This window comes from Trematomus bernacchii, unplaced genomic scaffold, assembly GCF_902827165.1.
Source record: "Trematomus bernacchii unplaced genomic scaffold, fTreBer1.1, whole genome shotgun sequence".
Lineage (NCBI taxonomy): Eukaryota > Metazoa > Chordata > Actinopteri > Perciformes > Nototheniidae > Trematomus > Trematomus bernacchii.
This window is the reverse complement of record NW_022987564.1, coordinates 8,640,029-8,656,727: the sequence shown is the minus strand read 5'-3', so window position 1 is coordinate 8,656,727 and position 16,699 is coordinate 8,640,029. Positions and strand designations below refer to the sequence as shown.

General features: G+C 39.5%; 1 protein-coding gene across 1 annotated transcript in view; it reads left to right on the top strand.

Moving 5' to 3' along the window:
- The window catches only part of necab1 (N-terminal EF-hand calcium binding protein 1), a 32,521-nt gene extending 16,733 nt beyond the window's left edge, over positions 1 to 15,788 (top strand). The window contains exons 6-13 of the mRNA XM_034125208.1: positions 2,589 to 2,725; positions 7,080 to 7,201; positions 8,834 to 8,910; positions 10,687 to 10,734; positions 13,161 to 13,273; positions 13,644 to 13,721; positions 14,298 to 14,389; positions 15,306 to 15,788. Of these exons, the coding sequence (XP_033981099.1) occupies positions 2,589 to 2,725; positions 7,080 to 7,201; positions 8,834 to 8,910; positions 10,687 to 10,734; positions 13,161 to 13,273; positions 13,644 to 13,721; positions 14,298 to 14,389; positions 15,306 to 15,337 (699 nt within the window). The 3' untranslated portion in view covers positions 15,338 to 15,788. The remainder of the gene's footprint in view (positions 1 to 2,588; positions 2,726 to 7,079; positions 7,202 to 8,833; positions 8,911 to 10,686; positions 10,735 to 13,160; positions 13,274 to 13,643; positions 13,722 to 14,297; positions 14,390 to 15,305) is intronic.
- The last annotated feature ends 911 nt before the right edge of the window (positions 15,789 to 16,699 follow it).

Below are 16,699 nucleotides of genomic sequence, written 5' to 3'. Positions count from 1 at the left end.
CAGGTGGTCAAAAACACGACTCAAAAGGCCATTTAGCACAACATGTGAGGTTTGTGAGACTGGGTGAGTTTATAGGATTATAGTCCTGATTATAAGGTTTAGCAGTTATTTGAGCAGCATTACACTGCCTCCAACAATTAAATAATGTTACCTTTTGTACAGAGATGAAAGATCAGAGATCAGGGCAAAGGCAAAAAAAGGCAAAAACATCAGGCAGACCTTAAGCTGTTTAAAAAGACTGTGTGAGGGAGACACACACACACGCACACACACACACAAACACCCACACACTCACAAAAAGATCACAGGAGGGAACCTGTGCTCAATGGCAGACAGGAGACTGACCTTTACCAATGTTGTCATGAATGTCACTGAGTGAATGTGCGTGCGTGCGTGCGTCCGTGCGTACGTGCGTGCGTAATGTCAGGGGATCAAACAATACCTGTGAGCGTTTTCTCTATGCGGCTCTGCAGAAACGAACGATTTTGTGTATTTGTTATCGAGGTGCAGTTAATAATTCTCTGCACACACTGTTGAATCTTTGGTCAGGTGTGCTGTTGGAAAAGACAGATGGAAGAAAACCTAATGTATCTAATGATCTGCTCAGTATTCTGGAGAGCCACTCTCTCGCGGAAGGAATCAAGAAGCTGTAATTAATGTGTGTGTATGTGTATGAGTGTGTGTGTGTTTGAGTGTTTGTGTGTGTGTCCTATTCATTGTACTTTTAAAGACAAAGTAATTACCAAAAGCACTGAATTATATTTATTTCCCCATCTTTCTTTCTCTCACACACATAATCATATTCAATCATTAATATATTTCTAATCTAACTCCCATTAGCATTTCTCAGTCATTGTTAGTCGAGTGTACAAATGGTCGCTGTGCTCAAAATGTGGGAGCAGGTGTTTCGTGCAAACAGCAGACTGTGTCGTACGGAGCATTGTTCCCTCTCCTTTGATTTGATCCAAAACATCACTCATACTTCCTGCTCCAGTCCGGGCATTACTAATGACGCCTCTCCAAAGTGTCATTCTGTTTGATTTTTTTCCCATCAGATTTCTGAACACAACAGATGACAAATGTACCATGATGACAAAATGACACATTGTGTCTTGGACTGAAATTATCGGTACAGGGGAAATTATGTGGCTTTGATTGAAGTGAAAAACATTTTCACCATAGAACGTGTCAACAGGTTGTCCACCAACACAGATAGCTGTTTGCACCAATCATAAACATGACTCTACACAATAATGTCATATAATTATGGTAATTATATCTATCCTTCAATTAGTGCATTCAAATTTGCATCTGGGTCTGAAAATAATGGTTTTCCTGCTCAAAATATTATGGAATATTTGCTCATATGATTACATTTTCTAGTTTTTAGTTCCTATTTTATGGTATTTGTTAGAAAAATATCACTCGTCACCGGCTTGGTCTTCAATATCAGCATACATGTATTTATAGTAGTCATCACACACAGAGGTTGCGTGCAAATAGTTCCCAGAACAGTGTTCTTCACATGCTTATATACAAGAGAGGGTGTTACAGTCACAAGATGCAGAATACCGGTTCAAAGCAGTATTCAATGTTTAGTTCAGATTAGCTAAGGCCTGCGTAAGCTATAAACATGACAGCCATATGCCTCTCTCCATAGAGGCTGAATCATCACGTTAATCGTTATCATATCATATCATATGCCTAAAACAGTGTGTCCTGACGCTCTTCTAGGTAATCATACATCCTGTTACGTACACAGCTACGTAGGGCCTTTGTTATCATGTGCTACTCTGATATTAGAAGAGTACATTCAGTATTTTCCCAACAGTATTTCTTACAGGGGAACTCCACTTTCAAATAGAGGTGGATTTACTTATCATGATGATGATACAATCAGGGTTATCTTGAAATGTATTTGATTACTTCCAGGCAACTAAAGGATGAGCACATTTCAGCCTATATTGTACCTAATTTGGACCAATCTTTTTCCAACATGTTATTTGTAAATCCCCAATCTTTATGAAAGTGCAGCACTACTGTATATCGCCTGAATAACCCTTTAAAGCAATGCGATCAACATCATTATTATATCAGTTTAACACATTTGTTTGAGATTATTAGCTACAATGGCAAGGTTGACACACACACAACTATGAGTCAATAATAACATATTTGTTGAATTAGTCTAATGTCTGTATGGAGTCAAATGAATTTTTACTGAATATTATGCACTCATTAAAAGCTCCCCACTCTGCTTGCATGTACATTTTGAGCTGTCATCATCTTCCCTATTGAACCTGCTTTGTGTTTCTGTCTTCTCTTATCTATTTAAAGTGATCAAACACTATATAAGAGGCAGGTTTCAGCTGATAAGAGACTGCAGATTGTTCCTGTCTCCTCTTTTCTCCTCTCCCGCTGCTTATGTAATATTTCCTAACTGACAGATCTGCTTGGCATCTTTTAATTAGCAGAGGAGGTCTGGACATTGAGTGACTTTTGATTGCATGTGAAACATCTTTTCTTTTTATCATTCCTCCCACTCCCACTCTCACTCCTCCACCTCCTTTTCTTCTCCTAATCGACAGGATTATCAGGAGTCCAGCCACCTTGAGCAGTTTGTGACCCGCTTCCTGCTGAAGGAGACAACCAATCAGCTTCACTCACTTCAAAGCTCTCTGGAGTGCGCCATGGAAACCACCGCCGAGCAGACTCGCCAGGAGAAGTAAGAACAAAATCTCACACATACAATTAGTCCTTAAAACTTGGACAAATTGTATTGTACAATGGCACCTATAATTACGGCTCTCACATTTAGCCTGACAATTTTGTACAAACAGCACACACTAATTTACGTCCCACATTTAAGATTTAAATTATGCTTTCATCCAAGGTACTGCGCAACAACAGGTTCATGTCCTTTTAAAAGGTCCTCTTCCAGCTAATTCAGCAATAGTTTTATAGATTTATAATCCTTTATATGCATTTGATCTCCTACCTGTGTGGACATATAAACATAGAATGAGTAATGTATGAATGAATTGTTAAGATTTTAAAGAAATAAACATGGAGGACAAAAAAACTGAAAATAGATATTCTCTGCAGTTGTAAATAAATTGGCAAAATATCACAAGAACAACAATTTTTTGTATTGATCTATCACACAATGTATTAAAGGTCCCCTATTATACTGTTTTTCATCAATATATTATAGGTCTCTGTTATATACAAAACATGTCTCTGAAGTGTTTGGCTCCAAATACCCAACAGATCATGCATTGTAGCATCCCATAATCCCCTCTGTTTCAGCCCTGTTTCAAAAGGGCTGATTCTCTGTCTGTTACTTTAGATGAAAATAAGGAGCCACTCCCCACGCCCCTCTGAGAGATATTTGGTTAAAAATAACAAAATCGTGCTCTAGGAGGAGATTCAGGTGATAAGGTGGGGGGGTTACCTTGGTTGGTGATTGGCTAATGGTTACACAAGCCAACAAATCGTTATGACATCACAAAGTGGCAAAGATCTGATCAGCTCATTTCCAGACACGTTTTTATATAAATGGATCAGGACAAAAAGAGAGAGAATCTTTTTTCCTGAAACTTTCAGAGTCTCTTTACACAGAGGGGACACAGGTTTAGGTATAAAATACATGAAAAAGTGGATTTTGCATAATAGGTGACCTTTAACTCACTTTGTAAATTAAAGTGAGATTCTAAAATGAACCCACCATGCAGATATTAACAACACTGTCTTCCCTCTAAACTTCGCAGAGCTTTCTCATAGTTTTTCGACTCGCTTTGGTTTTACCATCAACAACTTTACTGTTTTGGTTGCATCTTGGGGATCTCTTTCTCATTTCCTGTCACAGCAGGCAGCTAACAAACAAAGATATCGACTCACTTGGTACTAAGCCAGAATGACATGGAAGATGAGATAGTATCTGATTTACAGGAGCCAGGTGTACACAAACTCCAAATCAATGCTAATGTTTCTCTGTCTGCTGGATGTGTAAAAGGATTTGTTGAACTATAGGGAAAGAGTTAGTACTTCCAGTTTGTTGTTCAAAAACATAAAATATGTCAGCTAAAAACCATCGGGAATGTTGAGGCTTTTATGTGTTATAAAAAGGCAGTTTCTATAGTAAATGGCTGAATAAGACACCTAAACATTATCCCGAATAAGTATCCACATGTAGCTTAGTGGTTGAAGTAATGTGAAGGTGGTGAAGTTCTATTAACACCCAATGTTAGCTCTTTACTTCTGGCCATTTTTATTAATGCTTCAAAAATCATGAAAATGGTGGGAACATTTAGTGCAAATAACATAAATATTTGTTTCGACAGAGCTTATTTTATGAATTCTGAGGTTGTGTGTGTCCGTGTGTGCGTGTCTGTGTGTGCGCATGTGTGCGTGTATCCCCTGCAGGTAAAGTCAGTGTTCATGGTATATGCTATTTAAAGAATGGGGTGATGACGCAATCTCTTTTTTTTTTTGCTTCACGTCCCCGGTCTCTGTTTTGAGCAGCAGCTTCCACAGCCGAGTGGTGATTTTCTGCCAATTTCTTCCAGTTTTGACATGTTTTTGGCTAAATTCAGTGTCCCTTTTCTCACCATGACCATTTTTACACTAAATGATGGACTTGGATAACATCTTCCGACAGCGACTTCCTTTTCTTTTCTCAAATCCTCTAAATCTTTCTTTCTCTATATTTTCCACTCATGTCATCTCGCAGTGTGACTGTCCCTCGCTCCCAGAGCAGCAGCCTCTCCACCAGCATCCTTTTCAAACACACTTGAATTATTCCCCCGTGCATCTGAATGCAACCACTCTGTTCCTCCAGACGTCTAGAGGATGTGGCTGTTTCTCTGGTGGCTCTAAATTGGTTTCTGTGGTCATTTCTTGTATGTGTGAAGAGGACAAACATGAGCTGATTTTTATTCATGGGTGCATGGCATGACTCAGAACTGAACATGCAGCTTTGTATTCATAAGTTGTGCCGTTCACAGAAGTGATATTGCTTTCTACGTTGTTATTTACCCTTTAGATTATTATTATTATCCATCATTAATTTGTATCACTATTCATATTATTTCAGTAGTAATCACTTTCTGGCTTTGACACTCAGTCTCAGTATGCATAAATGCTTCTGGAGTTACTTGATGATGCATAGGTTGCTGATCTTTGCTCTAATACTGATCTCAGACGGATTATAGTTATTAAAGCCACTGCAAAGCCAAGAATATAGTATGACTCACTAAAACATCAACAGGGACCAGCCACCGATCCTCCTCCTCCATACAGCATTCATTTCACTGGAGCAATAATTATGCTGCCTGACTACCATATTCGGAAATGAGCATTTAAACATTATTAATACCAATATACTAAATGGTGTCACATGAATCAACCAGCATTCCTCTTGGGAAAACTATTCTGAATTAGCTGACTGGGTTTTAGACAGATTAATAGTTTACTTACTCTTTATGATATGTAGCCTACTGTTTAGCTTAAAGGTGGGGTAGGTAAATTTGAGAAACCGGCTCGAGATACACTTTTTGTTATATTCCATGGAATGCTCTTAACATCCCGATAGCAATGAATATCTTAAGTGCTTTGACAAAAAATCCATAAAAAAAATGTCATCTGTGGAAGCCGTAATACTGTAAAAAGCACGACCAATCATTTTAGCCGGCCCGGCTAAAATAACTGGATGGCCTACCTGCCTGTCAGCCTTCCATCTGTGCACAAACTTATCTCGTGCCCTCATTGGTCATGTGCGCGTTTGTGTGTGTTGGAGGAGGGAAGGGCTCTGTAAGGAAGTGGCAGATTTGTTCCGGCTGTGTATTTTCAAATTCCAGCGCACTCGAGCTGGTTTATCCAAAATTACCTACCCCACCTTTAAACTAAAGGTGCTAAATAAAAATGTGTGGATAAAAGCCATGGTTGAAAAATGGTATAGAAGTCTATGAGAAAATGAATTAACTGATTAATAATTCAGATGCTATTTGCACCCGGGTGAGTATAGTGAACAATGTTATTTGACAGTGTTAAAAAAGCCATTTTCTTTAAGGTTTTATTAAATATAATGAATATACAGCCTACATTGCAACATACATACACATGTTCAATTATAAAAACCCTCGCTTCACTGCGATAAAGGTAAATACTATATGCACCCTGGTGAGTATAGTAAACAATGCAATAGGCCTCATAAGGATTTGGTGATAAAGGCTGGTGGTTGTTTTTCTGTGTTGAATAGCTGTTTTAATGTTGAATGTTTGTGCTTGACTATTTGCGCAAACCTCACACACACACATAAGCGTGCATGTGCATTCAACTGCGCGCTCACATCCTCTCGACACCCTTAGGACTTCTCAAAAATACAGGACTGAACAACTTGACATCACAAAACTAAATCTTAGGTGATGTCTCCCTGCGGCCGCACATACCTTCTTCCTAACATTAGCGTCACTGTCAGACCTCCACCACTTTCAACATCCATTCATGAAGCTGTGTGCTTTGGACACCTGGTGCCATCTTAAATTGCTGTACAAAAGGGAAAGACAAATTACAAGTGAGCCGTTACATTTTCACTTTTGAGTTCATACAATGTTCACTTCCTGCTCAGGTTCTTTTCTGTGTCGGTAACAGAGAGTCAGCGGAGACCAAATCAAGTGTCAAGTGTTTTCTGGTATCAGTACTTACTACTCCACTACTTATTTTTCTGACGACTTTTTACTTTTACTTCTTACATTTTCAAAACAGGTTTGTTACTTTAGTTTTAATCTGTGTTTGGTAGCCGTAGCCGTTGTTCAGCATGGAAACATTCATTAGCTAACAATTACATTATTGTTCTATTAATATAAAGGGAGGTCAGGTACTCTTTAAAACAGTTGGTAGTTATGGGTACTTTTTACTTAAGTATAAGCCCATACTTCTTTACTTATACTTGAGTAAAGAAGTTTAGTCAGTACTTCTACTTTTACCAGAGTATTTTAACTATAATGCAAGTGCAACAATGTAAATAATTGTGTCTAAAAATGTTTGATGCCTGATAAACATCTCTCTGTTGACTCCAGGCAGGGCCCTCTGAAGCCAGAGGTTTTGTCCATCCAGTGGTCGGGTCGCCGCTCCAATCGGAGGCTCCAGAGGAACAGCAGCCTGTCTCCCAACAACCCTCTTCTCAGTCTCGTCAATTCAGGTGGGTTCATATTTTCTGCTGTCTAAAGCTGAGTGTGTATGAATAAATAATCAGTACATCCTGTTTAATATTGAAGCGCTACACTCCTGAGTCGTGTTGTCTTGTAGCTGCCGGAGGTTAAAAGAGCGGCTCGGCCAGAGTCAGAGTGTCTCCACAGGACAGAGAGCCGAGCACAGGAGGGGGGAGGGAGGTCGTGAAGGTGTGAGAGAGAAACTGGAGCGTGAGACAGAGAGGGAGATTGAAGTGGAGAGTTGTGTTCTCATGTGCTGCTGGGTGTAGCTCTAAAGCCTTAAAATGCTTTGGTACTTCCCCTGTGCTGCAGATAGAGGTTAAAGGTGATGGAAGACCTCACTCTCAAATCACCGTGTGCTGTGGGTGTGATAGTTCATTGTAAGTAAGACATTTATTTCATGATGCATACCGAGAGATGCAGTTTACAGCAAGATCACTCCCTGGCTTGTGATACACATTTGCAGTTTATTTATTGGTGAGTGGGTTTGTCTTGTGATGCAAGCACATATTTCATTTCAATTTAAAAGGGAATGATTGGTACGAAAGGGTCAGGGTTATAAAAAAAACTTGACTTCAATTATGGTGGATGATGTCTTATTAATTATTTGGTGAAGTAGCAGTACACTGATGGTGAGTTATCCTATAATGACACTTATACACACAGCAAAGACTTCAGCGAACAGCCATTTAATTTCAGCTCCCGCATATGAAGAAATAACTCTTAATACAGCAGGTGGCTTTAGTCTGAATCCATCACTCAAAAACCAGAAGGCTTACTTTCGGATATACAAACCTGAAACTAAGAAAAGTTGTTCAACCATTTTCACACCGCACTCTCTCAGCCCTATCAGTTTTGTAATACAGCCTCTTCTACTGGAGAATGTGTCTGAAAAGTAGTGGGAATTGGCACTGTTTTTTCATCTCTTAGCGGAGGAAAAAATAAATGTGTTGAATCAAAACAACATTAACTCCAACATAACTCTTATTCTACTACACACTTTAATGTAAAAGTCCCAAAGCTTTGACCTAAGAAAACAAGTAAACAAGTCATTACTTTAATAGACCAAACCTTTAGTGTTATAGCATAAATGTGGAAAATGCCCACAGTATTGAGTGTATTTAAGTAGCTTTGGGTCAAAGTGTCTAACAACAAGTGACATGTAATGTAATACATGTTTCTTTAAAGCTGTTTGTCACAATCAATGAGAAGACACATTCACTCCATCATCAGATTCACTTCTTGACCTTTTAACCACAGCTATTCTTTCCAGTGTTTCTATTTTCCCAGCTCCATTATTGTTTGTATTGGCAATTGTTTACACACAGTCTTTTTCCCATTAACTTCCACTATAACACCAGTGGTGGTTGCTAGGAGATATGTGCACCTCTTTCAACTTTGATTTTATGCCTCAGGGCTTTTTTATTGAATGGCATGTTTTCAGGGTTGCGTTATATGAAAGGAAACCTTGAAATGCCCTCTGGGGTGCCGCCACTATTTTCGAGGTGTTCGGTTGAAACAATCAATGGAGGAAGAGAAGTTTGAAATACAGTCGATGTATGCAGCATCATTCCCTCGACCTTTGTTGTTCCCTCTGAGTGGCTTCCTGTCTGTGTCTATAGGTGTTTATGAAGAAGACAGCCAGTGGATGGTCCAGGTCAACAGACTGCAGAGGCTCATCGACCGTCTAGAGAAAAAGGTTATCCTTCTCTTTTCTCCTCCTGCCTCCTTCCTCTTCTTTCCATCTCAGTTCTTCCTCTCACTATCACGGCCATCTGGTCTTTACATTTCTTTCTCAGAATAAACACTGATTAAGTGAACTTACAATATTAACAAATGAACTCAACCACACCTCCCACGTACAAACACATACACACATATGTAGCGTATGCGGGAGATATGGACTGCTTTCACACTCTTAGAGCTACAATCTGCGTGTTTTGAACATCACATGGAAATATAAAATCTCATTGGATTCATTTGATTTTCTGTTGTCAATTATTTGATTACTTTTTTGGACACATAATACATCTGGGAATAAGATTAATTTGAAGGGACAGTTTAAAATATATACTTTTACTACACAGAGAGGTCATTTTGTCTTTTTATTTCTATTCTCTTTTTTTCTTGTGAATTACTGGCTGATAATTCTTCTTTAAGACTTTAACAATATGTAAGGGATAATGTGCAGCGACGCGGTCATTATGGGGAAAAGAACACCGACAGGCTGATCAGGAGCCCGACGCTCTGCATGCAGTTTGCTTTTCAGCCAAACTGTATACAGTTCAATCGAACGGACTTCTTTGTGCAGATGTGAGCGTCCTTAACAACGGTCAATAAATCCTTGACAGCGGTCTGTCTGTTCTGAATTAACAACGTGTCACGTGTTCTGAATTGACCAATCAGAAACGAGTATTCAACTAAGCCATGTAATAATACAGTATATAAAACACAGGCAATAACATGACTCTTTATCTGAACAGTTGACAGTCTTCTCAACTCCCTGATATTTGTTTATCTTCACAAGTGATTTGATTGCTCTCTTGTGGTAATTACTTTCTTTCCATGTTGTTTGCTGACCAGCAGGTGATAATGATTTGAGCTGATTTCTGCCACTACAAGAAATGCAAATGAGCACATTTTTAAGATCTAATAGCAAAACAACATGATGATTTGTGCAGGCACATACTAGAGGTAATTTCTGAGCAACAAACCTCTACCTCTTGTGCCCAGCTGGTTCTCACTGTCCCTGTAGAAGGGAGTGGATCTTGGGCAGGCACTGACATTTGGAAACTATAAAAAGAAAAATGATCACATGGTCACCTCGGTTCCTTTCATTTGTACCTTTCAAAACAGTCTGATCATTTGCGAACGTAACATTCTAATTTAAAGGGGACCTATCATGCAAAATGCACTTTTGTACGTCTTTTATACATGAATATGTGTCCCCGGTGTTCCAGGGAACTCACCAAGTGTCAGAAAACACAACCCTCTCTATTTTCCTCCATACCCAAATCTCTAAAAAAAGGGGCTGCAACAAATCTGATACAGACTGATCCAGATTTGAACATTTCTCTGACGTCAGGACGGAGGAGCTGACCTATCAGGGGAATGAGAGGTTGCCGTGGCATGGTAACAGCATGGTAACACGACGCTCGTAACTCGGCCCCCTCCTTTGCAGGGGGGTGTGGTCAGCTGCAGCACATGCAAAGACAGGGTGGAGGAGAGCAAAATAGAGCGAAATGAGGCATGGCTAAAATGCATGATCTGTTTGGTATTTTGAAAAAGAAAACGTAAATATACCTTATATAGGTATGGCCCTACAATATATTATTCAAATATAGCATGATAGGTCCACTTTAAAAATGGTTTCTTCTGCTCCCAAGGGGCCGGTTATTAAGGGTTAAATACATTTAGATAGCGTGCACAATGTGTCGCTATCGGGTCATAGTATAAATGTTTATCTGTTCTGCAGGAGATCCGCCTGGAGCCCGTTGAAGAGGAGGTGTTGGAGAGCAAATCGGTTAGTTTTCATTGACTTTAATTGACTTTTCTTCTGTTACTGCTGCTGTGACCCTGTCTCTGTTCTCACATGGGAGATTTTTACTGATAATAACCACTCAGCAGTTGTCATAGCAACAGGAGGGCTGAAACCTGACTCCCTCTGCACTCTCTTTCTTTGTAATATTTCTCTTAAAAACTCATTATTAGACGTACGTGTGAGCGACAGAGAGTTTATGAGTAAGCATGTCTGGGTATGTTCTAAAACATATATTTATGGATAAAACACTTTAATAACTCAACATACATGTGTGCATACCATGTGTGTAAACCTATACTGGCTAGTACTTACATATTCAAGGCTTGTGCTTGTGTACAGTGTGTGTGTTTTTTAAATGTGTTTTATTCCCTGTGTAACCACTGCATCCTCATGCCAAAGCAAAGGGAGACTGTTATTTGTGCTCAAGCTTCATAGAGTATCACTCATTTCACGGCTGATAGACTCTGAATCCCTGACGACACAGCAGACACACTCAGGAGGATATCAGTGTGAGGTGGAAGAACACATAGATAGTTAAATTGAGCTTCTTTTTTATAAATTACTTCCAAAAAAAGGAATCCTAACACCAATACTACCAGTAGTATTTTGGAAAATGATACAAAAATTACATTATATTTAAGGCATGAAGATGGATACATATATATGTTATATAAATGAAAGGAGGTTTAGGTTACAGATAGTTAAAAAGAAAAGTAAATGTGGGCGGTTAAGTTAAGTTGCCATTTCACATACAGTATTAATGGGGCCCTATTGTTCTCATTTTAGGGTTTCATAATTGTATTTTATGCCTCTACTGTGACATGTTTACATGCTTTAATGGACAAAAAGGGCTTTATTTTTCTCATCCTGCCTGTGCTGCAGCACCTCTTTTCACCCTCTGTCTGGTTAGCTGGCCGGCTCTGTTGTGATTGGTCAACCACTTATTGATGTACCACCCCTTATTCACATACAATGTGTCCGAGTGTTAGCCAATAGAAGCGCAAGTGTTGTTACATAGTCACTTTGTTACAGAAGTAAACAAAGGAGTCCAATGTCGGAGATTCAGGCAGGGGGGGAGTGTGTGGGAGAGAGACTCCCTCTGGAGGGAACTTTGGGATGTTCGCCTTTGCAGACCATTTACATGCACCTATATAACACACTACAGGAAAGGGAAAACCCCATAATCAAATATTGTGATTTTTGGATACTTCACATGATATATTTGCTTGATGTAGACACTTGATTTTCAGAAAAGATGATGACTGTGCCTCATGCTACTCGAGGCTATTTTAACAATGCATTTTGTGGAAATGAAGTCAAATAAACTTTATTTGAGTTAGATCGTCAGGTTTAGCTTGTTTAACCAAAACAGATGTATGTCTCAGAAATACAAACACAGTCTGACAGTAACAGAGTGCAGATTTTGTATTCTGTTATAAAAGAGAGAATAGTTCATTTGGAATCATTCATTTCACATTCACTTGTAAAATCAATAGTTAGTATTACAATATTTTACCAGAATTATCATATCACAGCAACACAAATTATATCATGCTTATAAATATTCAATTTAAGTGTCATGTCCCATCATGCAGACATCTGAGTGTGTGAATTAATCAATATGTAATTGGTGTGTGTCACTGGGAATAAATGTGGTGCTGAGAGTAAATCACACACTGTGTGAATGTTGGTGTGTGTGTGTGTAATGAATGAGTGTCTCCCCTACTGTGTGTGCGCATGTGTGTGTTTGTGTGCGTGTGCGTGTGTTTCTCCCAAATTAACAAGTGAGAGAACATCCTCAGGCATTTGATCAGTCACACACAGTAAACACACACACACACACACACACACACACACACACACACACACGCACACGCACACGCACACACATACACACACACACACACAAACAGGCTAACAGGCAGACCATTCACTTCCTGTTCCCATCAGCCCCTCTGCCTCTGTCACAAACCTCCGCCACAGGAAATGATTAGCAGGTTTTTTTATTGTTATGATTATAGAAAGTCTCCTTGTTTCTCGTTTCCTGTCGTTGTATATTCTGATACTAAAATATTTAATTTTAAGAGTGAGGAAATGTTTTTTTAGCCCCACAGTTGGGCATCAGTTTTCTTTTAACTCCCTGAAATATTGTGAATCCCTGTCAGTATTTCTGATGGTCCTCCTCCGGCTCCAAATAGACTTTCTCTCCACCAGAAGCAAAACATGACCTTCTGACTTCAGTGACTTAACGTGTGTGTGTGTGTGTGTGTGTGTGTGTGTGTGTGTGTGTGTGTGTGTGTGTGTGTGTGTGTGTGTGTGTGTGTGTGTGTGTGTGGTGTGTGTGTGTGTGTGTGTGTGTGTGTGTGTGTGTGTGTGTGTGTGTGTGTGTGTGTTTTCTGTCCTCACAGCACATCCTGATAGTCCAGAGGCAGCTGTCGGTGCTGGAGGACGAGCTGGAGGAGTTTCGTTTGGCTCTCAGACAGTACATGGACTGTGCCTGCGCCCAGACTGGATGTCTACAGTCAGTTCATATTATCTCTGTTCACTTTGTATCACTAGGGATTTAGGACATGATGACGTGTGTATTTTTAACAGTCTTTGAAAAATGCTTTACAAAGAGCAACATGTGAATAAAAGATGCCTTCAAAAGGAAAAAGTATAAACAGTCCTCACAGAACAGTAAATGTATCTAGCATTTAAATAGGATATTATCTGTACACACATTTGTTGCAATCATAAATAAAGGAATTACGCCACACAGGATGCAAATTGCCTCCTCGCAGTCAGAGCGTGGAAACATTTCAGACGGAGAGGCAGTTCTCGGGGACATAATGTGGCACACTAATTAGTGATTGCGTGACTTGTGTTCTCCCCTGTTTTGCATTTCGCAGCATCGCAGTTCAGCGTCTTGCAAATGAATCACGCTTCATTCTCTATGAATTCTGGGAGCACAACAACGTGTGGAAGAAGTAAGTATTCGCCTGCACACTATGCATCATGAATAGTTCAGCGTGGTCTGCTAAAAGAAAAACAGGGAGAAGTTTAGTGAAGATTTGAGGCTTTAATGAAATGAATTAGTAAAACTTAGAGCAGCAGCAGGAGCAGAGAGGAATTCATGAAACTTGACTTTATATTTGTATCTGAGGTAGTCTAATGGGCCATGTCTAGTTTGTTATTTACATAATAAACATTCAAATATAACTTAAATGTCTCATTGATACCGAATACTACGTTGCTGGAACTTTACGGATAAATAATCCCATTCAGAGGGGAAAGAAAACATATATATATATTTGAATGCCCTTTGTTGAATATTACAATTCATCCCAACATGCCAGAAAATGCAGATTAGTGCACACAACCTATAAGTGTTTTACTCATACATTCAAAGGTTGGTAAATATCGGAGTAAAATCCTCGATAATTACATTTTTTAAGATCACTTTTATGTGTGTGAGAATAAATCGTTTATTTTAGTTTTTTGTATAGCAGAATTGTTTCATGAATGATGGAGTCTGTCTGAGTCTGTCTGTTTCCTCTGCACAGTCACCTGCAGACCAACTACAGTAAGACCTTCCAGAGGGGCAACGTGGATTTCCTGGAAACCCCTGAGAGCCTAAGCACCATGTTGGTTCCTGGTAAGAGCATTCATTAAAGCTCCTGCTGATTCTCTGCTGGCTTCACTCAAACACATCACATCCAACAAGATCAAGATAATATTCACCTGACTGGTCTTACACTTTTAAAGGGTAAACTCTTCAGCCTTAGGTGCCCTTTGGTACGTGACGTCTATCATCAATCACAAGACAAGCAGTGCAGACAAATGATCCTCAAACACATTTAGAGCGTCATTTTGAAGTCTTTTTTTCCAGTCAGGATGAAAAAGTTTTCAAATAAACCAAAAGGTTGTGCTTCGAGATTGATTTGAGTATTACGTCTGTTAAATGTGCTTCGATGAAATGCTTCAATAAGCAGATAAACAATGTATGATTTGGATAGATATTGAGCTTAATGGTTTAATATTTACCTTGGGAGCAGTTTAACCAAAGTATACAATAAAAAAAAGAACAGAAAACAAAAATGAAGCACTTTTCTTGCTAAAGCGTTCCCGCTTAAGGGTTTCTTCGTGATGATGTTCATTAGTTAATTAATTTATATTATATATTTATATAACTTAAAGTTACCAATAGCAAGTTATATTACTTTAAGCTACAATCTAACGTTTGTCATTCTCCATCCAAACTGGGAAACTCTAGGGAAATGCCATGAGATGTGCTTGGTGTCTCAAATGATGTCAGACCATTAGAAGGCCATTCTCAGTTGTTGTTGATATGTTGTGTTATTTATCCTGCATCATTACATCAAATTGATCCTAATTCTGTCTAACAACCATCATTACCCGCTTCACATTATAACCAGCCACTAGCAGCACAGAGGGCAAAGCTGAACATATTTGTCATGACATACACAGACACACAAATACACAAAATACACACAGTGTGCAGAGGATAGCATGTTCAGTGTCTCATTGAAATCCTGCTTCTTCTCCTCCAGCCTCATGGTGGGTCCTCAACAACAACAACTGAAGATGGATGAGAAACCTTTACAGATCCTAACTGATGGGAAAAACCTGCCGACACATAAGGAAGACCAGGAGCACACACACACACACACACACACACACACACACACACACACACACACACACACACACACACACACAACACACACACACACAACACACACACACACACACACACAACACACACACAGTAACTCAACACAACTCGTGAAGTTATGGTTATTAGTATTTATGACCTTTATGTTCCTTGATAGTTGTAGGTGATAGTCTGAAATAGTCCACGCGTGTGCGTTTGTTTACACACCTAGACGACGCTTTGACGTCCTGAAAGAAACGACGACGACCCGTCAGCTGATCTGACATCATCACTGTGTTTGACGTGACATAATCTGCAGCCCAGGGTAGATCATTGGAGCTGAAGCTGTGTGTGTGTGTGTGTGTGTGTGGGTGTGTGTGTGTGTGTGTGTGTGTGGGTGTGTGTGTGTGTGTGTGTGTGGTGTGTGTGTGTGTGTGTGTGTGTGTGTGTGTGTGTGTGTGTGTATGTGTGTGTGTGTGTGTGTGTGTGTGTGTGTATGGTGTGAGAGAGAGAGAGAGAGGGAAGGAGGAGGGAGGGAGGGAGGGAGGGAGGAGGGAGAGCGCAGAGAGAAGGAGGGAAGGAGGGAGAGAGAAGGAGGGAAGGAGGGAGAGAGAAGGAGGGAAGGAGGGAGAGAGAAGGAGGGAAGGAGGGAGGGAGGGACAGATATAATTGTATCATTTGTAGCAGCTCCAGGGAGCTCATTAAAACATGTTTCTGTTGTGTCTGTATTCAATGTGTCAAACGAGATAAAAAATCCCTTGGTCATAAATAAAGAAAATATGTTGTTGTGTATCACGTGTGTTTGTCTATTTGTCTGCTAACACGATATTTAGAAGAAGAAAAAGATTCAACTGTTTGGATTTGATGTTAATCAAAAGCGAAATTAAAAGCCAGGGATATTTAATTACTAATCCAAACAGTAAAATATATAATTATATATTATATATGTTATACAAATAGACTTAAAAACAGTGATAATTACACTGTTCTAAACATTAAGACACAGTACAAATCAATAGCCAAGGATAGAAATAAAATAAAAAACTGTAAAAAAGGAGGAGGAATTATAAGAGCCTTTCATGTTAGCCGTTAAAGAATATTCCCCAGGAAGGAACCTGAAGTCAAAGTGTGTGGAAAAATGTATTTCAAGGTATCAACAGGTTGACCACATGTCCTTGTTGGTTTGCTCCGTTGTGCCTCCTGATATCTTCAGTATGGATAAAGACCATGGCACACACGCTTAAAGCCTCACTGCTTTATCTAATGTTTGCTAATGTCACCACCATGTGG